Source organism: Glycine max, chromosome 5 (genome assembly GCF_000004515.6).
Source record: "Glycine max cultivar Williams 82 chromosome 5, Glycine_max_v4.0, whole genome shotgun sequence".
In the NCBI taxonomy this organism is placed as follows: Eukaryota; Viridiplantae; Streptophyta; class Magnoliopsida; order Fabales; family Fabaceae; genus Glycine; species Glycine max.
In genome coordinates this window covers 31869326-31890035 of record NC_038241.2, presented here as the reverse complement: position 1 = coordinate 31890035, position 20710 = coordinate 31869326, and the positions used below count along the sequence as shown (strand labels likewise).

Sequence of the window (20710 nt, the reverse complement as noted above, 5' to 3'; positions counted from 1 at the left end):
AAGTTAATTAAAATTTTAATCCTCAAATATGGGAATTTTGAATTTTTGGTTCCTAAAAAATTTTTAGTTATTAAAAATAGCGTTTACCATTAATAATAAGTGTTGAGTTATTTACTTGAATAATTACGAATATTACCATAGGTTATAAAAGAGACAGTCGCCTTAGGGACCATTTAAATTCTTAATTTTTTAAATATAATTTTATAAAATTTAATTTTAATTTTAATTGTTAAGTATTAAATTTTATTATATTACTTATAGTTAATTTGTTAGAAATATGATACAGTTTAAATATATGTATGTATCATAGATATTGTTGAAAATTATTTGAGAAATTCTATTACTCCTTTAAAAAGTTATAAGAAAAAATAGTTTCAATATTTGTTTTGAATTCAAACAAAAAACTGACAGTGAAATGAGTATATAAAGAATAAATTTAATAAAAATACTACGATCCATAAAAAATATTTTGATGACAATGATAGTGATAAATCACACATATTCATTTAAAAAATATTATTTTTTTATTCTTATTAAAATGAATTATTTTAGTTTTGATTATTTTGTATCCACATTCAGTCCATTTTCTTTCTTTTATTCATATCTCATTTGAACAAAATTTAAAATATGAAATCACTGAGAAATTTTTTATTTGAATCCCAATAATCACAAATTTTAAAGAGAATGAATTATAAAATTATATTAATTAAATCTTGAAATAATTTTCTTTTGTGAACATTAATCTATACTAGTAGTCTTAATTTTTTTTCCTAAATTGAAGTCAGTGGAAGAAATACTAACAAAAAGAAATTAATGTCTTATTAAAACTATCCAACTATATTAATAATTATTTATTTTTGAGTAAACATAATGTTTATGAAATATTATTAATAATATTCGTAACTTGTCATTTTTAAGAGAAGTGTTTGACAAATATATATTTTTTATTCATTCTGAAATTAACTGTGTTGCAAGATAATAATGAATGAATTAACATGGAATTGCTTGATTATTAAACTTTTAAAAGAATGTAGATTGAATTATTAGAAGAATAAAATGAAAATTGATAAATTATATTAACATGAAACTCAAGTGTAAAATTTGCCTAAAACGTCACAACTTCTAGACAACCCCGGTTAACATGCATGCACTATCCATTAGCTGGATAAAAAATTTCTAGCCATATATACCAACACCAGCACACCAAATGATGTTTTTATTTCAAAATTAAACCAGCTCCACGGCAATCTTCAAAATATAAAAAATATCTAACATTTACTCTATTTAATACTAAGTAGAAGCATTTGTAGGAAAAACAATAAATTTTAAAGATATATTTTTATAAAAAAAATAACTTTTTTTCTTCTTAATTTGACCTTTATCTCATTCCACACACAACTGTCAAACTAACTCTAAATTAAGTGTATAAATTAAGTAATCCTCACATTTAATATTGAAGGAAAAATTTCATCTAAAGTCAATCAATTGAACTATAAATAACCACGAATAAAAAAAAGTAAAATTTTATTTTTATCAATGAAAGCATTTTTTTCGTTTCTCTTTTACCTTAATTGGAATTAATTGATAGGATAAACTCACGCATTATAGGCCAAACTTTGTGAAATAAAAAACAAGTTTCCAGACTTACATTTTCAAATTCTAATAGCTTCTCTATAATCTTTGAATTCCTTCGGTTACGTCCGGTTACAGTCATTGCTTCACTTTCCTTTCCCTCCTCATGCATGCGCTCACATACATCCAATGAAAGTCTTCCTGTTCTTAAATGAATGGCTGGCATAGGTAATTAGCTCTTTTTATTCTCGTATATGAATTTTGAGAGCAGTTTCAGTAAGATAATGTTAAGTTGTTAACGTTGGGATCCACCTGGAGTTACCTAAACAAGCACACTACCTCAAGGAATTCCAGCTATTTTCGCCCCTTTGATACGAGAGGAGGTATGCTCTGTTCGTTTCTGAAGAAGTTTAGAGGATCAACCTTGGTCTTCACTTTTGCCAACCTCTTGAAGTTATTCAAATGCTGGCTTCTTGTAGCTAGTGTAGCCATTGTTATTTACCCAGTGTCAAGGTCTCTATAATTCAAATATGAAGCCCTAGGAGACTTTGAAACATAAGTTTCCATATAACTGTACATTCTTCGAATCCGGTTGATGTGCCTTTGTTCTGCCTCATTCCCTTCCTCTTTCCATATAACTACCAAGTAATTAATATGGAATATGTTTCCAGATCTGTGAGGGAATGGAATTTCTGATTCTGAAATCTCATACATCTTACCTCCATAAGGAGTGAACTGAATAATAGCACCTTGAGCCTCATCTTCATAAAACAATAGCCATAACCCTTTTAACCCAACTTCAGGAATCGGATCTCTCACATACTCAGATTTTGCTTTGAAGAATGGCAAACCACATCCAGTTCTATTCATCAAAGCTTCACGGGGTTGACCATTTGTACATCGAGCCATATAGAGAATTGAATCTATCCAACTCATTTCAGTACAATCTTCTCTGACCAAACCCAACTCTGGGAAGCTCTTTTGCATCAAGGGAATGAGTTGATCCACACCTCCAAATTACATGGACTCAAATATAGCTAGCACTGTTGGTTTCCCATTTTGACTTGAACTTACCCTTACCAAGTTTACCCTAATCATTATGCCATTGCCAAGTTTATTTGCGACAAGCTGCCACTTATGAATAATCTCTGTTGCATTCTGCTGCAATGTCCTTGGAACATTGAACACTGTCACAGTTGATGGAACTGGAACTAGTTTTACATTCCAAGCCACAATGACTCCAAAGCTTGCTCCCCCACCTCCTCTGATGGCCCACAACCGATCCTCACCCATTGATTTTCTGTCAAGAAGGTTACCTTTCACGTCAACTATGTGAGCATCAATTACATTATCAGCAGCAAGACCATACTTATGCATCAAAAATCCATAGCCACCGCCACTGAAGTGACCACCAGTGCCCATAGTGGGCCACACACCTGCTGGTAATCCAAGTGTTGGGGCTTTTTTCGTTAATCTTGTAGTAAAGTTCACCAATAGTTGCACCAGCTTGAACCCATGCAGTTTTGTTTTCCACATTCACTTTGATTTCTCGAAGGTTTATGAGGTCAATGAGTACAAATGGAAACTTGGCAACGTAGGAGAGACCCTCATAATCGTGGCCTCCGCTTCGGGTTCGAATCTGTAAACCATGGCGTTGGGAGCAGATTATGGTGGCTTGAATGTGGGAAACAACCAGTGGTGTCACAATGACAAGGGGTTTTGAGCTAGCGTCACTACTAGAAAAGGAAGTTTCAACATAAGTGGAAATCGACATTTAACATCGGTGATCAACCGATTTTGAATAGAATGTTGTTGAAAGTTAAAAGTTTCAACATCAATCCTCCAACCACTGTAGTAGAAAGTCAACATTTTCTACATCAGGCCTAACGTATCAATAGATGTAGAAGTTAAACCTTCTACATCGGTGCTATAACAGAAAACGATGTAAAATAACGTTTTTTCACATCGTTGGTCAGTCAAGAAACGATGTAGAAGTTAGACGTTTTACATCAGTGTTATCATAAGAAACGATATGAAATAGCGCTTTTCAACATCGGTGCTCATTTAAGAAACGATGTAGAAGGTAGATCTTCTACATCAGTGTTATCATAAGAAACGATGTAAAATAGCGTTTTTCGACATTGGTATTCAGTTAAGAAACGAAATTAAATATTTAATAACCTGCAATTAAAAATTGATTAATTAATGATCATTTTTTATATTTTCAATATTAATAACCTTCTACAGATGTGGTTAATTAATAATATAAAAAAGATTATTATCTTATTAATTTTCAAAATTTTGTCCAGCCAAAAAAAGGTTGTTTTAATAGAAACAAATTAAAAATAAAATAATAATTATGTAATTAAGAAAAAACTAGTAAAGGAAACTTGTTTTTAATTGGTGGAAGTAGTAATAGGAAAGAATGAAGAGGTGTTCATTTATGTTCTTTTACACAAGAATGAAGACCCGTACATTTATGTAATTAAGAATGAAGTAGTAATAGGAAACTTTGAAATAAGATTCCGCAATTAGCTTCTATTTTAGTAGTGTAAAGCAAAATATGCTAATTGCCAAATTGTGCTAAGAACTATGCTAAACACGTATAATGGGTAAAACCAAAGCACCTGCAGGGAACAAAAAAAAAGGACAATCATTAAACACGTATCTAAAATGCATTTCATCAAAATGAAAAATTATGCAATACATAAAATCCAAGCGTGTTATAAAGCCAAACAAAATGAACTTGGAGAGCAATGCAACAAAGACACGATCAGGCAACTTAGTTAGCATAATAGATTTCAGCAACTATAGGCAAGTCAAATCATAATAATAAATCCACCAAGTAAGCAAGATTACCAAATGAGGTTGTCTATTAATTAATAATGGGTCTATGAACACACAATAATTCACACTAAAACGTTATTAAACTTAGCTTTTTGGAATTTTTGCACATACCTCATTCCTAGAGTTTTTATCACGGAGGAAGTCAAAGACTCGTTTAGGAGGAACAGGAAGCCAAAAAGAAGTGGCAGCACTAAGAACAATGCCAGGGGTCTTCCAGGGTCATCCACACTCTTTCGAGTCATAACCCTTACATCATTAGCACCTGTCCCTGAGAGTGTTGTCCATGTGTGAGCAGTGGAAGCACTCACTCCAGCACAAAAGCTTATCACCATTCTTTTTCAACAATAATAAATTAAACAGCATAATAAGAACACCCTCTGTCCCAACCAGACAAATAATAACCCACAATTGATACACATGCAGACAAATCCATCAACTGAATGAACTCATCAAAGTAAATCGTTATAATAGCACAGAATATAAAAGAGCACAATTAGTAGCCTAAAGTTACACCCAATCCCACTAACTTGAGAATTCTTCAAACGAGTTCATTTCAAATTCATAAGCAATGACCCAAAACTTCCAAAGATATATACCCTCATACGATAAAAACTACCAAAATTGTATTTAAGTTGTACAAGGAAAAATCAAAATACCCCAGAATAGCTAGTCCTCTTAAGTCAAGTCTTAACCCGTGACCTCAATATATGTATTCTACCATCATAAAGGTATTGGCAATTTAGCATGCATCACTAATACCAATCAAATTAATAGAAAATTAATGCTAACAAAAAAGAATCAATTTTATTATGTTTAACAAGGAAATGGAGGTTGAAGAAGAAATAGAACCTGCCTAATACAACAGGCACCTTTGTTGCTCATATGGGTCATTGTTCTCAATAGCTTTAAACGTGGAATACACGGGAAGCGCAAGCCCTATAGAACAGCTATAACAAGTAACCCAATATCACTGAAAAAGGTGTTGATGAGTATAAAAAAAATGATTTTTTTATGATTTAAATAAAAATGATTGAAGGGAAGCAAGCATATGATACCATGCTGTGCGGAGAAGAAGGTTGGAAGTAACGGGTGAAAGGAACAGTCTCAACCCAACCTGCATATGATCAGTGTGAATCAGAACACAAACAAAAAGAGCTTGTCGTGTGATAATGAAGACAAAGAGAATGTCATAACGAACCACCTCTGGTAAACGACGTCGATGAGATCAGTGTCGATGAGATCGTAGACGGAGGTGAGCTCATCAACGTCGATGAGATCGGCGTCGAACTCCCTGACTTCGTTGCATAGCTTGTCGACTCTCTGCCACTTGAATCCACCATGCCGAGCGAACACGTCAGCCTCGTCGAAAGCCTCACCCGAAACGTCGTCGTATTCGTCGGTAGAAACGTTGTCTTGGTCTTGGTCTTCTTCTTCATCGTCTTCTTCATCCTCCTCGGCGTCGGAGAAGGCACGAAAGGTGGAGGTCAGGGACTTCAAGGAGAAGGAGACGTGGAATTTGAGGGAAAAAGGAAGGGATCAAGGGCGAAGGAGAGAGAATGAGAGAGTGGCGAATGAAACAAGTTTTGATTCTGGAACACTCTATGAGATTGAATGTGAGAGTTCTGATCCTCAAAGACCTAAAGGCCTCCTTGAGGAGTTCTTTGCCCGAAAGAGAGAGAGAAGCGAGAATAAGTTTACATCTGAATAAAAAACAAAAAAAGCCCAAGACCACAATGTGTTTGTTTAAAAACGTTGTTGAATAGAATAAATTACATCGTTTTTGTTAAAAAACGATGTTGCTCACAATTCATGTTACTTACAATATTACCATCGTGTCCTTGAATAATGCAGTTCAACAATGGTGTTCCAAAAACGATGTTGTAATGCGCAAATAACATCATTTCTTGCAAAAACGTTGTTAAAATAAATTACTTATTTATTAAAATGTCATTGCTTCTAAAATAACATCGTTTTTGGAACCACCGATGTTAAATGCGCGTTGTAGAATACTATTATTTTAGTAGTGCGTTGGAGAACCTAGGATTCTGAATTGAAAAATCTAGTATAGAGGAGTATGAGGAGTTGGTTTGGGTGTAAACAACCTTGGAGATTGAGGGTGCATTCTTATTATGGGGATAATTGTGAAGACATTGAACAAAGTTTTCATGAGTATCTGCTGATGATATAAATGAAAATAAGAGCGATATGGCAACAACGGTAAAATATAGGTTTAGAGGCATCATTTTTATTAATGGGGGTGTTATGCATGAGAGTTGAGAAATGAGAAATCGCAAATTTGTAGTAGTCGGAATTTAAATGTTTCAATTAAGATCAATAAGTGTAGACACTACATTTATCAACGCTTACCTTATTGTGCCAAACTAGAGAGATTATTCTACAATTTCTACACAGAAAAACTTCAACGTAACGGAAGTATGACCAAAGTCGTATTTCATGCATATACACGCAGCTGTACAGTAGAATCTTGACTTCCTGGTTAATGAGAATCCGTTGTTATAGTTCATATATATACATGAAAAAAATTATACATGAGATAACTTCGATTAATTATAATATTATTTAATAACTTTTAATTGAATAATATATATAAAATTTTATCTTAATTTAAAATTATTTATTATCTCATTTATATATATTAAAAAATTAACATAATATAATTTTTAAAAAATATATTAAAATATGAATCATTTGATTATTTTTTTTATTATTTAATCTGATAAAATTTAACATAAATAATTTTAATACTATGTAAATTAATAAAAATTATTTACTATATGAAATTATTAAATGAGATAATAGTGGTAAGAGTAATCATCAGTCATGGTCGAAGAAAATGAATAAAGAAAGTAATAAACCTCTGAGGAAGTTTTGGTTATTCAGTAAAGTGAAATTCTTATTAATGCTTGCTAAATTAAAATAGTAAGTGTAGGAGTATTTTAGTGGTGCTAGGTAGATCTATTAGAGAAAATACTTTTCAAAATAACTTTGTATGATTTAGTGGGAAAAATAAACCTTGACAGTACAATCATAGCGACAAGAACGATTCATGTTAACTTGGCTTTCCTTCCTCTTGAATTGGTTCATCAGTGGAGTATGGAGAACCTTTTTGGCAAATATTTGAAAAATAATTTAAGCACATGCATTTAATTAGTTTTTGCTCTATTCCATTTTCTTCATCATTGACAAAGGGCTAGAAACAAGAGCTTCCATAACAAAAATAATCCCCGACAAACCATATCCCCCAACACACAAACAATTATAACAAAACCATAGACTATCTCCTTAATTAAGCGATCATTATAATACAAAAATATTCCAGTTGGCCCACCCATTCCATTTTAATCATGGAAAAATTACATTTAATAACGGTTTCTAAGTTCATTTAGTGATAATTTATGATTGTCGTTGTAGTTGTCGTGGTGAAAAATTAATATTTCATGACGATTTCAAAATCATCTTAAAAAAGTATTAATTTTTAAGACAATTTTATCTTAGAATTGTTTTAAAAATTGTTATTTTTTTAAAAAAGAAATACTTGTAAGATAGTTTTTTGAAATTGTTTTTACACAAAATCATATTAAAATGTATTTTAAAAAAAATTGAAGATTCTAAAACAGTTTTTATGCATCTCAAAATGTACTTTTTTTTAAATTACAAAATTAATTTAACAACCCTTTCCAATAGTATCTCACTTGTTTCAATAAAAAAGGAGCTCATTATTTCTCATAAATTGAAAATCCTGAATACATGTTATATAAAGACGGGCCAACACTAATTACTTGATGGTTCATAACTATATATCTAATTATTTCACTCAGACTCGAGAAGTGGGATGCTTTGCTCGTTTCTGAAGAAGTTTTGAGGATCAACCTTGACCTTCACTTTTGCCAATCTCTTAAAGTTATTGTTGAAATACTTAAGACCCCAAATACTGGCTTGCCTATAGCTTGTGTAGTCATAGTTATTATTTACCCCAATGTCAAGGTCTCTATAATTCAGATATGCTGCTCTAGGAGACTTTGAAACATAAGGTTCCATATATTTGTACAATCTTCTAAGCCAGTTGATGTACCTTTGTGCTGCCTCATCCCCTTCCTCTTGCCAATAGACCGCGTAGTGAATATGGAACATGTTTCCAGATCTGTGTGGGAATGGAATTTCAGATTCCGAAATCTCATCCATTCTGCCTCCATAAGGAGCGAATTCAACCGAAGCATCTCGGGCCTCATCTTCATAAAACAAGCGCCATAAGCCTCGTAACCCAACAACAGAAATGGGTTTTCTCACATAATCAGATTTTCCTTTGAATGTCAAAAAAACAGCTTGAGTTCTGTTCAGCAAAACTTCAAGGGTTTCATTGCTTGCGGATCCAACTAACCCAGCTTTCATGAAGAGAATTGAGTTTATCCAACTCATCTCAGTACAATCTTCTTTTACCAAACCTAACTCTGGGAATCTCTTTTGCATCAAGGGAATAAGCTGGTCTACACGTCCAAGAAACATGGACTCAAATCTGGCTTGTATTGTTAGCTTCCCACGTTGACTTGAATTTACCCTTGTCATCGCAACCCTAATGATTAGGCGCTGGTCAAATTTATTTGCCACAAGCTGCCACTTACGAATAATCTCAGTTGCATTTTGTTCCAATGTCCTTGCAATTCTGAACACTGTCACTTTTGATGGAACTGGAACTAGTTTTATTTTCCAAGCCACAATGACTCCAAAGCTTGCTCCCCCACCTCCTCTAATGGCCCAAAACAGATCCTCACCCATGGCTTTTCTGTCAAGAAGATTACCCTTCACATCAACTATGTGAGCATCAATTACATTATCAGCAGCAAGACCGTACTTACGCATCAAGAATCCATATCCACCACCACTGAAGTGGCCACCAGTGCCAACAGTGGGGCACACACCTGCTGGGAACCCTAGTGTTTTGCTTTTCTGGCTAATGCTGTAGTAAAGTTCACCAATAGTTGAACCAGCTTGAACCCATGCATTGCTTTTTTCTACGTCAACTTTAATTTCTCGAAGGTTTTTGAGGTCAAGGACGACAAATGGATCCTTGGCAATGTACGAGAGACCCTCGTAATCGTGGCCTCCACTTCGGGTTCTAATCTGCATGCCATGGTGTTGGGAACATATTATGGTGACTTGAACGTGGGAAATGACCAAAGGTGTCACAATGACAAGGGGTTTTGAGCTTGCGTTTAAGAACCTAGAAATTTGAATGGAAGAATCTAGTGTAGACGTGTATGAGGAGTTGGTCTGGGTGTAAACAACTTTGGAGATTGAGGTTCCGCTATTGGGATAATTATAAAGACATTGAACAAAGTTTTCATGAGTATCTGCTGAAGAAGATGTAAATGAAAATAGGAGCGCTATGGCAACAACTGTAAAATATAAGCTTAGATGCATCATTTTTTTTATGGGGTGTTTTGCATATGAGAGGTGCAATTTGAGGAATGAGAAATCTCAAATTTATAGTAGTCGATCGGGAGTTTAATGTGTCATTTAAGATCCGAAAGTGTAGACACTAGATTTATCAACACCTGCCTTATTGATCCGAAAGTGTAGACACTAGATTTATCAATAAACGAATAAAAATTTTACAAAATTAATTTTATCCATTTTATAAAAATCAAGAAAAATAATCAATTCATTTTTAATTTTTATTTTTCATCATTAATATTATAAGGAACATATTGGAAAAAACTGATTAATGTTATATTGAAAAATTAAAATCACAATTATTTTGTGATTTATTTTTTTCTTTTTATACGGTTATTTTTAATTATGTGATGGAGGGAGTAACACTTTTTTTTATACAATTCAATGAACTAGTTTTTTTTTTTCTGGATTCATAATGCACTATAATTACTTAGTCATTAAGAATTTTAATTAATCCCTTCTCTATACAATTCATAACGAACTAGGTTTACTTAATTTAGAATTTTAATCCCTTCTCTCTCTCAGTAATAGCATTAAATCACCTACTTAAAGCTTTTATGGAAAAGGGGTAAGTGGCATCTCGCAGAATTCAATAGGCAGCATCCTACAATAAATACAAGGAAAGAGAAGAAATTCAGTATTTAAAATTTTAAATCTTTTACTAAATAATTTGACTTCCATTGGTAAACGATATTTCAGGATATGGAAGGAATTGGCACAAAGTAAATAAATATATTTAAAATTTAAAATAATTAAATATTATACTGACTTATATGGAATTTTAAACAAATCTTATAAATAAGTAAATAAATATAATAATTATTTATAAATTAATTAAAAAAATTAATTCCAAAAATATCATTAGCAATTTATAATAAGAACCTCTAATGATATAAATTACATATTAGCGGTTATAATTTAAGGGCAATGTTAACATGTGCCCTTAAGGCACATGTTAAGGAGTAATAAATGGCTCATGGTCCCACCTATTTTATTTTGGACAAAGAGAAAATTAACTTCCAAAGTATAATAAGTGGTCCCACATTTATGATGCTGTTTTTTCCAAAGTATAATAAGTGGGGACCAACCATCATTTATTACACATTAACATGTGCCCTAAGGGCACATGTTAACAGCACCCATAATTTAAAACTATTAACAAAAATATTTAACTAAAAAGGGTAAAATACAATTAATTTTAAAAATGAATTAATATTTATTTAAGAAATTATAAATATTTTATTTTTTGACATAATAAAAATTAAATAGTTAATAATTTAGTCAGTAAACTAAATTAAATATTTTTACAATGATATTTAATTTAAAAATCACTAATAAAAGAAATCTAACTTAATTGAACATTGTGTGAATTTATTATAAACTCTCTGGTAACTTTGACATTGATAACAAACTTTAAAAATTGTTATAAAACCAATACATATGACGTTACAAGCTGGAGTTATTAATGAAACCGATACAATGAAAATAAATAAATATATAATAATTAAACATGTGTAGTTTTAAACAATGAATATTTAGTTTAAATTTAATAGATAGTATTTAATAATTTATTAAATAAATAAATTTTATTTATTCCATGTAATCATATTTAAAAGATTTATAAAATAATAAAAAATAATATAACCCATTATTATTTCATCAACAAATATTGAAATATAAAATATATTATTTAATATTGGATAACTAAACCAATAATTATAATATGAATTATAATTGATATTTGACAAATATTTTAAATATAATAATTTTTAGTTATAAATTTCATTAAAATAGTTAATTCATAACATATCATCATTTATTTACACTACAAGAAATGTGCACTTTAGCATCTCAATGCAGCATCAATCTCAACACCGACGCTGCTTATTAATGTTAATTGCATTGACACAAATCTAAAGTAAAGGCATAAAAACATTTTCTTAAAAAAACTTAATTATCAATTTATTATCCAAAATATTTTAAATAATTTAACTTGCTATCTAAATTTTTAAAAATTCAATTTGATCCTCAAATTTTAAAAATAAATTAATTTAATTCTCATATTTTTAAAATATTTAATTTGATTCTCAAATTTTAAAAAATAAATTAATTTAATCTTCAAATTATTTTAAATAATTTAATTTAATTCTCAAATTCTTAAAATTTGATAACTAAATTGATTTATGTTTAATAATTTGAAGATGAAATTAATTTTTTTTAAATTTAGGGACTAAACTAATTTATTTTTAAGAACTTAACAATTAAACTATTTTTTAAAAATTTAGGGATCAAATTAAATAATTTAAGGATGAAATTCGTAATTAAAAATGAAACTTAGTTTCACCTTAAACTAACGCTAATTTCGGTCAAAGCCAAGACCAAGTCATTCGTGCATTGGTGAAGGCCAACCCTAAAAGCGATATTTATGGTCCACCTAATCGAGGTTAATTGCGTGGTAATGAAGGATATCAATTAATTTGACTGTTTCAAGACAACGTGTAGCGGTGGCACATCTACGCTAAAACAAATTAATGGCACTACTCTTGAATATAAGAAAAAAAAGTCTTTAGTCTTACAGTTAAATAGAAGTAAATTTCATAACATATTATTCATTTAATAGGAATTTTAATTATAATGATTTTTTATATTAAATTCTAATGGATAAAATATATTTGAGATTCTTTAAAAATTGAAAAGTATTAATTCTTTTTATAAAACTTTTCGTATTAATTTAATTCCTGTAAAAATAAAATATATTTTTATTGATATTTAATAATAAATCTATTACACTATGACTAACAAACTTACTTCTGTTTATTCTTTTAAATACATTCAAAAGATATCAACTCATTGTTAGTTTATTTTTCCCTCTATTTTTCCTAGAAAGTGAGAAAATTATCTAGAAAGTAACAAAAAAATGTAATTTTTGGAAGTTTTTAAATGTTAGAAATTAAATTTTTAATTTATTTTAAAAGTTTTAATCATCATAAATTATTTAATTCACTTAGGATCAAATTACATATGTAAATTTATAATTATGTTAGATTATCATCTAGTAGAGTTACTACTAAGAACTAATAAAAAAATATTTTATATTTATAAAAATCAAATTAATACAAAAAAATTTATGAGATCAAGATTTAGAAAGGACCTACAACATATTTTACCAAGTTCTAATTAATGAATAGTAAAATAACTTATATTTTAATTGATATTCGTGTAATTAAATGTAATTGTTAACCGACTTTTTTAATTAATGTGAAATAGTTTTTTTGGGGTCTTGTTAACCAGTTTTCTTATAATATCATTTAAGGAATTAAATCGAGTAAATATTTAATATAAAAATTATATGTGAGCGAAAAAAAATATAGTTAGTAGAATTTTTTGTTTTTCTATTTTAAATTTTAAAAGAGTGTCCTTAGGGTGCTGATTTGTATTTTCCTAATTCTTTTTCTTATATTTAAATCTGGAGTAAGTATTTTGCTTAAGCTAATTGAGACGGTGCATTAATTATGATTTAGTGTTGGCTAGATTGACGATAAAGTATAATTAATACACTTGGCCCATTCTTATTAAAAATGCACTTGCTCGACGCTACATTTAAATTAGTGTTGGAAGAATAATTTTAATGATTCTTCTTCTTTCGGTAACCATCACTGCACCATCTCTATGCCACTACTGCCCAACCATTTCAGTCGAACACCAACGTTAAATTGATTGAGTTTTTCTTTTGATTCTTTCTTTATTGGTTTTATCTAGAAACATATATTTGAACACTCAATAAATTCAAACACCTCACCAATATTTTTTATTTTTTTCTATCACATCTTATCACTTATCATGTATTTATATTTTTCTTTTCTTTTTTCTTTTTCACTATATATCGGATAACATTTGAGGTGTTCAAATTTATTTATCCTTTTATCTATGTAAAGGGATTAATTGATCCTTTCTTTTTTTCATAATTTAATCCCTTCTTTTTTTCATAATCTTAAATACTTAATAAAGAACTAAAAAGTGAATCGTTAAACTTAGGGAAGAACTAAAAAAGTGAATCAAACGATGAAACAATATAGAGAATGAAATTTATATTTAAATCATGAAAGTATGCTTAATTATTTGAGAAAGTAATCAATTTATATGGTGTAATGATTTTAATTGAACTTATGAAATTAAGTAAGGATCAATTACATTAGATACCTCCCTGTATCTTAAAAGTAAAATTCTTAAAAGTAAAATGAAAGTCATCTTAAATTAAGTTACCAATTAAAAAAAATAAACAAATTAATTCACGGACAAAGAGGAGAGAGAGGAATTCAAGATTTTGAACATGTTCTTTCCATAATTCCTCTTAATTGAGCCAAGAGATCCTATGAAATAGAAATCACTTATATTTTATTATAAATATTGGGTTGAATTGAGCGAATTGTATTTAAATAATAATTTCTTTTTCTTTTAGTTTTTATCAAAAAAGATGGATGAAAAAAGGAAAAAGAGATATCTCTTGCTTTTGGCATAGCAGGACCCGATGGGAGACCCGTACGACTAACTATTAGAACCAATAAAAATAATAATTAAGGTAAGGAAACTAGTCCAATAGGAAGGTCATTGAGAAAAATTCAAGTAAAAATAGTCATTTTTGTCTCTAAATATATAATTCGGTGACAAATACATCTCTGAAATATGAAAATATAAAATTTAGTCGTTGTAAAAAGTACAACATATATATCTTAACTTCTGTTCATCACTATTAATAAAATCGCATACGTGATACACAAGAATGAATTTATCACTAAAATGATTGCTAATATAATATGATCATGTTGACTAGATTAGATACAAATATTAGTAAGATATCATTTTTGTACATAAATATTAGTAATTTTTTGTTGGATGAAAAATGTCAATATTTTTTTTATTGGATGAAAACGTCAATAATTTGTTTTAAACCTAAATGTTAGTATGTCTCATTGGATCAAAATGTCAATAAATTATCATTATTTGATGAAGATGTCAATAATTTTTTATTGGACTTAAATATCAATATGTTTTTATCGAACTAATTTATTAGATCTGAAATTTCATTTCATTTAAGGATAAAATATAATTTTAGAGTAAATTTTTGTCATTTTTTTTATCGTTATAAATATAATATTATAATAATTACTTAAAAAAATATATTGACAAACATAGTTTAAAACAAGCATAATAATAACATTAATATTGATTACTAACCATAATTTGTCTGTCACAATAGAAATTATTCAAAATAAACATTATACTAGTTTACCAAAATAAACATTGTAACAGTGTACTAATCATTATAAATTTTTTCAAGTTATAATAATTAGTCATAATTTATTATAAATAAAATATGAATATATCTCATATTTCACTTCTCAAATTTTGACTATTTTATTAACGGTGACGGACAAAATTTAACATATGCATGTATTTGTTGTACTTTTTACACTTTTGAAGACTAAATTTCATATTTTCATCTTTCAGGGACACATTTATCAGTGAAGTGGGAAGAAAAAAAGTCAAAAAAAATATTATATAACAAATACACCCCATGTTGACAATTAGAGACGGTCACGTTGATAATCATTTCAATGATAAATTTGTCCTTTTATGTCACGTAAATTATTTTATTAACGAAGAGGGATGAAAGTTATTTGTTGTACTTTTTACACTTTTGAAAACTAAATTTTATATTTTTATTTTTTAAAAATGCATTTTTCAATGAATTACATATATAAGGATAAAAATAATTATTTACCCAAAATTCAATCATAAAAGTTTTCTTATTGATTATCCTAAATTTTAATTTTTTCTTTTGCATTTGTTTAACTTAATTCTCATTTTGATCCTTTTATTCTCTAAAATCTACTAACTATTCAAATTTTCCGCTTTGTTTAATTTTAATTAAATTGTGATTACCGCAAAGTCAAACATGTAGTCTCTCTGAAAGAACAACAAATTATATTACTGGATATCAAGTACCGTACAGTTGCAGTACTTCGATCTTCAGATGAAGCCTAACTGGAAAGATTTTGTGCTACTTTTCATCTTTTTATTCTCTACATTAGTTAACTATTATTCAGTATATAACATCAATTTTTTTTTCAAAATCAATATTAAATTTAATAATTAACATCGATTTTCTTAAAACTGATAATATGTTAACGCTAAGGGTAGAGAGAGGAAGACTAGAGATTTGGATCAAGTAAAGTGTGTTAAGGATGAAGAAGGCAAAGTCTTAGTGCATGAAAAAGATATCAAGGAAAGGTGGAAGGCGTATTTCCACAACTTATTTAATGATGGATATGGATATGACTCTAGCAGTCTAGACACAAGAGAAGAGGACCGGAACTATAAGTACTATCGTCGGATTCAGAAACAGGAAGTAAAGGAAGCGTTGAAAAGAATGAGTAACGGTAAGGCGGTGGGGCCAGACAACATACCTATTGAAGTGTGGAAAACTCTTGGAGATAGAGGTCTTGAGTGGCTCTCGAACTCTTTAACGAAATTATGAGGTCAAAACGCATGCCGGAGGAATGGAGGAGAAGCACGTTAGTGCCAATCTATAAGAACAAGGGGGATATACAAAATTGTGTAAATTATAGGGGAATCAAGCTCATGAGTCATACCATGAAATTATGGGAAAGAGTGATCGAACGGAGATTAAGAAAGGAGACTAAAGTTACTGAGAATCAATTTGGTTTCATGCCGGGAAGGTCGACCATGGAAGCGATTTATTTATTACGGCGGGTGATGGAGCAATATTGCATGGCCCAACAAGACTTGCACTTGATTTTTATTGACTTGGAGAAAGCGTATGATAGAGTGCCTAGAGAGATTTTGTGGAAAGCTCTAGAGAAGAAAGGGGTTAGGGTTGCATATATTCGAGCTATCCAAGATATGTATGATAGGGTATCGACTAGTGTTAGGACACAGGATGGAGAGTCAGACGATTTTCCCATCACAATTGGTTTGCATCAAGGGTCAGCCCTTAGCCCCTACATTTTTACCTTAATTCTGGATGTCCTCACGGAACAAATCCAAGAGATAGCGCCGAGATGCATGCTTTTTGCAGATGACATAGTCCTCCTTGGAGAGTCGAGGGAGGAGTTGAATGAGAGGTTGGAAACTTGGAGACGAGCTCTAGAAACACATGGCTTTCGCCTAAGCAGAAGCAAATCGGAGTATATGGAATGTAAGTTCAACAAAAGAAGGAGGGTTTCTAACTCAGAGGTGAAAATAGGAGACCATATTATCCCTCAAGTCACACGGTTTAAATATCTTGGGTCTGTAATACAGGATGATGGGGAAATTGAAGGGGATGTGAATCATCGCATTCAAGCAGGATGGATGAAATGGAGAAAAGCATCGGGGGTGTTATGTGATGCAAAGATACCGATCAAGCTAAAGGGAAAATTCTATTGGACTGCGGTAAGACCGGTGATTTTGTACGGAACAGAATGTTGGGCGGTCAAGAGCCAACATGAGAATAAAGTAGGTGTAGCGGAGATGAGGATGTTGCGGTGGATGTGTGGTAAGACTCGACAGGATAAAATTAGAAACGAAACTATTAGAGAGAGGGTTGGAGTAGCGCCTATTGTAGAGAAGATGGTGGAAAATAGACTTAGGTGGTTTGGGCATGTAGAGAGAAGACCGGTAGACTCTGTAGTGAGGAGAGTAGACCAGATGGAGAGAAGACAAACAATTCGAGGCAGAGGAAGACCCAAAAAGACTATAAGAGAGGTTATCAAAAAGGATCTCAAACTTAATGATTTGGATAAAAGTATGGTACTTGATAGAACATTATGGCGAAAGTTGATCCATGTAGCCGACCCCACCTAGTGGGATAAGGCGTTGTTGTTGTTGTTGTTGATAATATGTTAACGTCTCCTTGTTTATAATAATGTTACCGTTAATTTATTAACATTAATTTTTATATAAATTGATGTTATGTGAGCGATATAAAATATATATTTTCTAGTACATAGTTAATATAAAAGTAATACAGAAATAAATAAATATAATTGTCATATACAACTATACATCAGTTTTTATCATTAATGTTAAATATTTTTAACGACAATAATTTCGATATTAAAAAATATTAAAAGTCTATAAAAATTGATATTAAAAAATTTATTTTCTAGTAGTAATTAGACTTCTCTAATTTTAATTAATGTGCACCTAGGTTTTTAAGAACAACAAAAAATAAAGAAAACTATTTAAAAAAAAATTATAGAGATATATACTATTAGTCAAGCTTACTTTAATTATTCGTATTTATTTATAAACGCTAGCTTTTATTTAATTTAGTGTCCGTCAAACCTTTTTTTTTGTCATAACTTCAATTTAGGTGTCGGCCAATCCAACATTATTTCATACCAAACACGAAGAAATCTATTTTTGTGTACCACTAGCTAGGATCATAGGTTCAAATGTAAAGTCTCATTTAGCGTCAACTTGTAACCAACACTCTAAATACAGATTTGCTTGTAGTGCCAACCTTTTAGATATTGATATCTTTAAAAATCACATAATGAATATTGCATATTAAGACTATAGGGTTTTGCATTTGAGAAATATTAATATATAGCACCATTGGAGTATGATTATTTAAGGTCTTTCGCTATAAGATGAACCTATAGAAAATAATAAGGAAACAAGTGTGACTGACGAGTTAACATAAGCCAGCAAAATAATTTAGTAGATATGAAACTGATTAAGGAATATTGATGAATTCTGCATGTTATACACATAAAAGTAAAACAATAAATTAAGCAGCTTATTTTATGATGAATGCTGCATTTTACAGAAGAAGAAAAAACTAAAATAACGAATCAGCTTATTTTATAATGACATTTACTACTGCATCACGGAAATCTATAATTTGCGTCCCTTGGATACAAGAGAAGGTATGCTCTGCTCGTTTCTGAAGAAGTTTAGAGGATCAACGTTGGTCTTCACTCTTGCCAATCTGTTGAAGTTGTTCTTGAAATACTTAAGGCCCCAAACGCTGGCTTGGCTGTAGCTAGTGTAGCCCTTGTTATTATTTACCCCAATGTCAAGGTCTCTATAATTCAAATATGCAGCCCTAGGAGACTTTGAAACATAAGTTTCCATATAACTATACATTCTTCTAATCCAGTTTATGTGCCTTTGTGCTTCCTCATCCCCTTCCTCTTGCCAAGACACCCCATACTGAATATGGAATATGTTTCCAGCTCTATGTGGGAATGGAATTTCGGATTCCGAAATCTCATCCATCCTAGAACCATAAGGAGTGAATTGAACAAAAGAAGATTGACCCTCATCTTCAAAAAAGAAGGGCCATAACCCTTCTAACCCTACATCAGGAATGGGATCTCTCACATAATCAGATTTTCCTTTGTTGAACGACACACCGTTTGCTTGAGTTCTGTTCAGCAAAACATCAGTGGATTCACCGTTTGTAAATCCAGCCATGTAGAGAATTGAACCTATCCAACTCGTCTCAATACAATCTTCTCTGACCAAACCCAACTCTGGGAAGCTCTCTTGCATCAAAGGAATGAGCTGATCCACACCTCCAAGATACATGGATTCAAATTGTGCCTGAACTGTTAGGTTCCCATTTTCACTTGTTGCCCTACCAAAGTTGATCCTTATGGTTAGGTCCTCGTCAAGTTTATTCGCCACAAGCTGCCACTTATGAACAATCTCGGTTGCATTTTGTTCCAATGTCCTTGGAACCCTAAACACTGTCACAGTTGATGGAACTGAAACAAGTTTTATCTTCCAAGCCACGATGACTCCAAAGCTTGCTCCCCCACCTCCTCTAATGGCCCAAAACAGATCCTCACCCATGGCTTCTCTATCAAGAAGATTACCCTTCACATCAACTATGTGAGCATCAATCACATTATCAGCAGCAAGACCGAACTTACGCATCAAGAATCCATAGCCACCACCACTGAAATGGCCACCAGTTCCCACAGGGGGGCACACACCTGCTGGAAACCCTAGTGTTTTGCTTTTCTGGCTAATGCTGTAGTAAAGTTCACCAATGGTTGCACCAGCTAGAACCCATGCAGTGCTGTTTTCTGCGTCCACTTCGATTTTTCGAAGGTTTATGAGGTCAAGGACGACAAATGGATCCTTGGCAACGTAGGAGAGACCCTCGTAATCGTGGCCTCCACTTCGGGTTCGAATCTGCATGCCATAGCGTTGGGAACAGATTATGGTGGCTTGAATGTGGGAAACAGTGAGAGGTGTCACAATCACAAGGGGTTTTGAGCTTGCGTTGGAGAACCTAAGGTTTTGAATGGAAAAGTCAAGTATAGAGGAGTATGAAGAGTTGGCTTGGGTGTAAACGACGTTGGAGATTGAGGTGACATTGTTATTATGGGGATAATTGTAAAGACATTGAACAAAGTTTTCATGAGTATTTGCTGACGAAGAAGGTGTAAATGAAAAGAGAAGAGCAATGGCTACGACAAAATACGAGCTTAGACGCATCATTTTTGTTGATGGTGTGTTGTTGTGCATATGAGAGGTGCGATTTGAAAAAGAGAAATGCGAAACCTCTTATTTATAGTAGTCAGGAGTTTGATGTTAATTAAGATCCTAAAGTGGAGACACTAGATTTATCAACGCGTGCCAAAATTCTGCCATATGGGAGGAGACATCAGACAATTCAAGCACGTAAACTAGTTGAAGACTATTCTACGAATTATACATGAAGAAATTTCAACGTACGAAAACAAGTACAATCACCAAACGTGCAATTCATGCATATGTGCACGCAATTGTACAATGG

General features: G+C 31.3%; 2 protein-coding genes and 1 pseudogene across 2 annotated transcripts; all 3 read right to left on the bottom strand.

Annotated features, from left to right (window-relative positions):
• Positions 1-1926: 1926 nt before the first annotated feature.
• LOC100780645 (cannabidiolic acid synthase-like 2) lies at positions 1927-6662 on the bottom strand (annotated as a pseudogene).
• Positions 6663-8118: 1456 nt separating this feature from the next.
• Positions 8119-9885, bottom strand: LOC100780461 (cannabidiolic acid synthase-like 2). The gene has a single exon (XM_003524729.4). The coding sequence runs from the start codon at positions 9859-9861 to the stop codon at positions 8251-8253; it is 1611 nt and encodes a 536-aa protein (XP_003524777.1). The 5' UTR covers positions 9862-9885; the 3' UTR covers positions 8119-8250.
• Positions 9886-18584: 8699 nt separating this feature from the next.
• LOC100780114 (berberine bridge enzyme-like 28) lies at positions 18585-20449 on the bottom strand. The gene has a single exon (XM_003524051.4). It carries the CDS (start codon positions 20437-20439, stop codon positions 18796-18798), a length of 1644 nt encoding a protein of 547 aa, XP_003524099.2. The 5' UTR covers positions 20440-20449; the 3' UTR covers positions 18585-18795.
• Between the last annotated feature and the right edge of the window lie 261 nt (positions 20450-20710).

What these genes read in the sequence shown, in the direction of transcription:
- LOC100780461 (XM_003524729.4), bottom strand. Translation starts at nt 9,861, where the DNA reads ATGATGCATCTAAGCTTATATTTTACAGTTGTTGCCATAGCGCTCCTA.
- LOC100780114 (XM_003524051.4), bottom strand. Translation starts at nt 20,439, where the DNA reads ATGCACAACAACACACCATCAACAAAAATGATGCGTCTAAGCTCGTAT.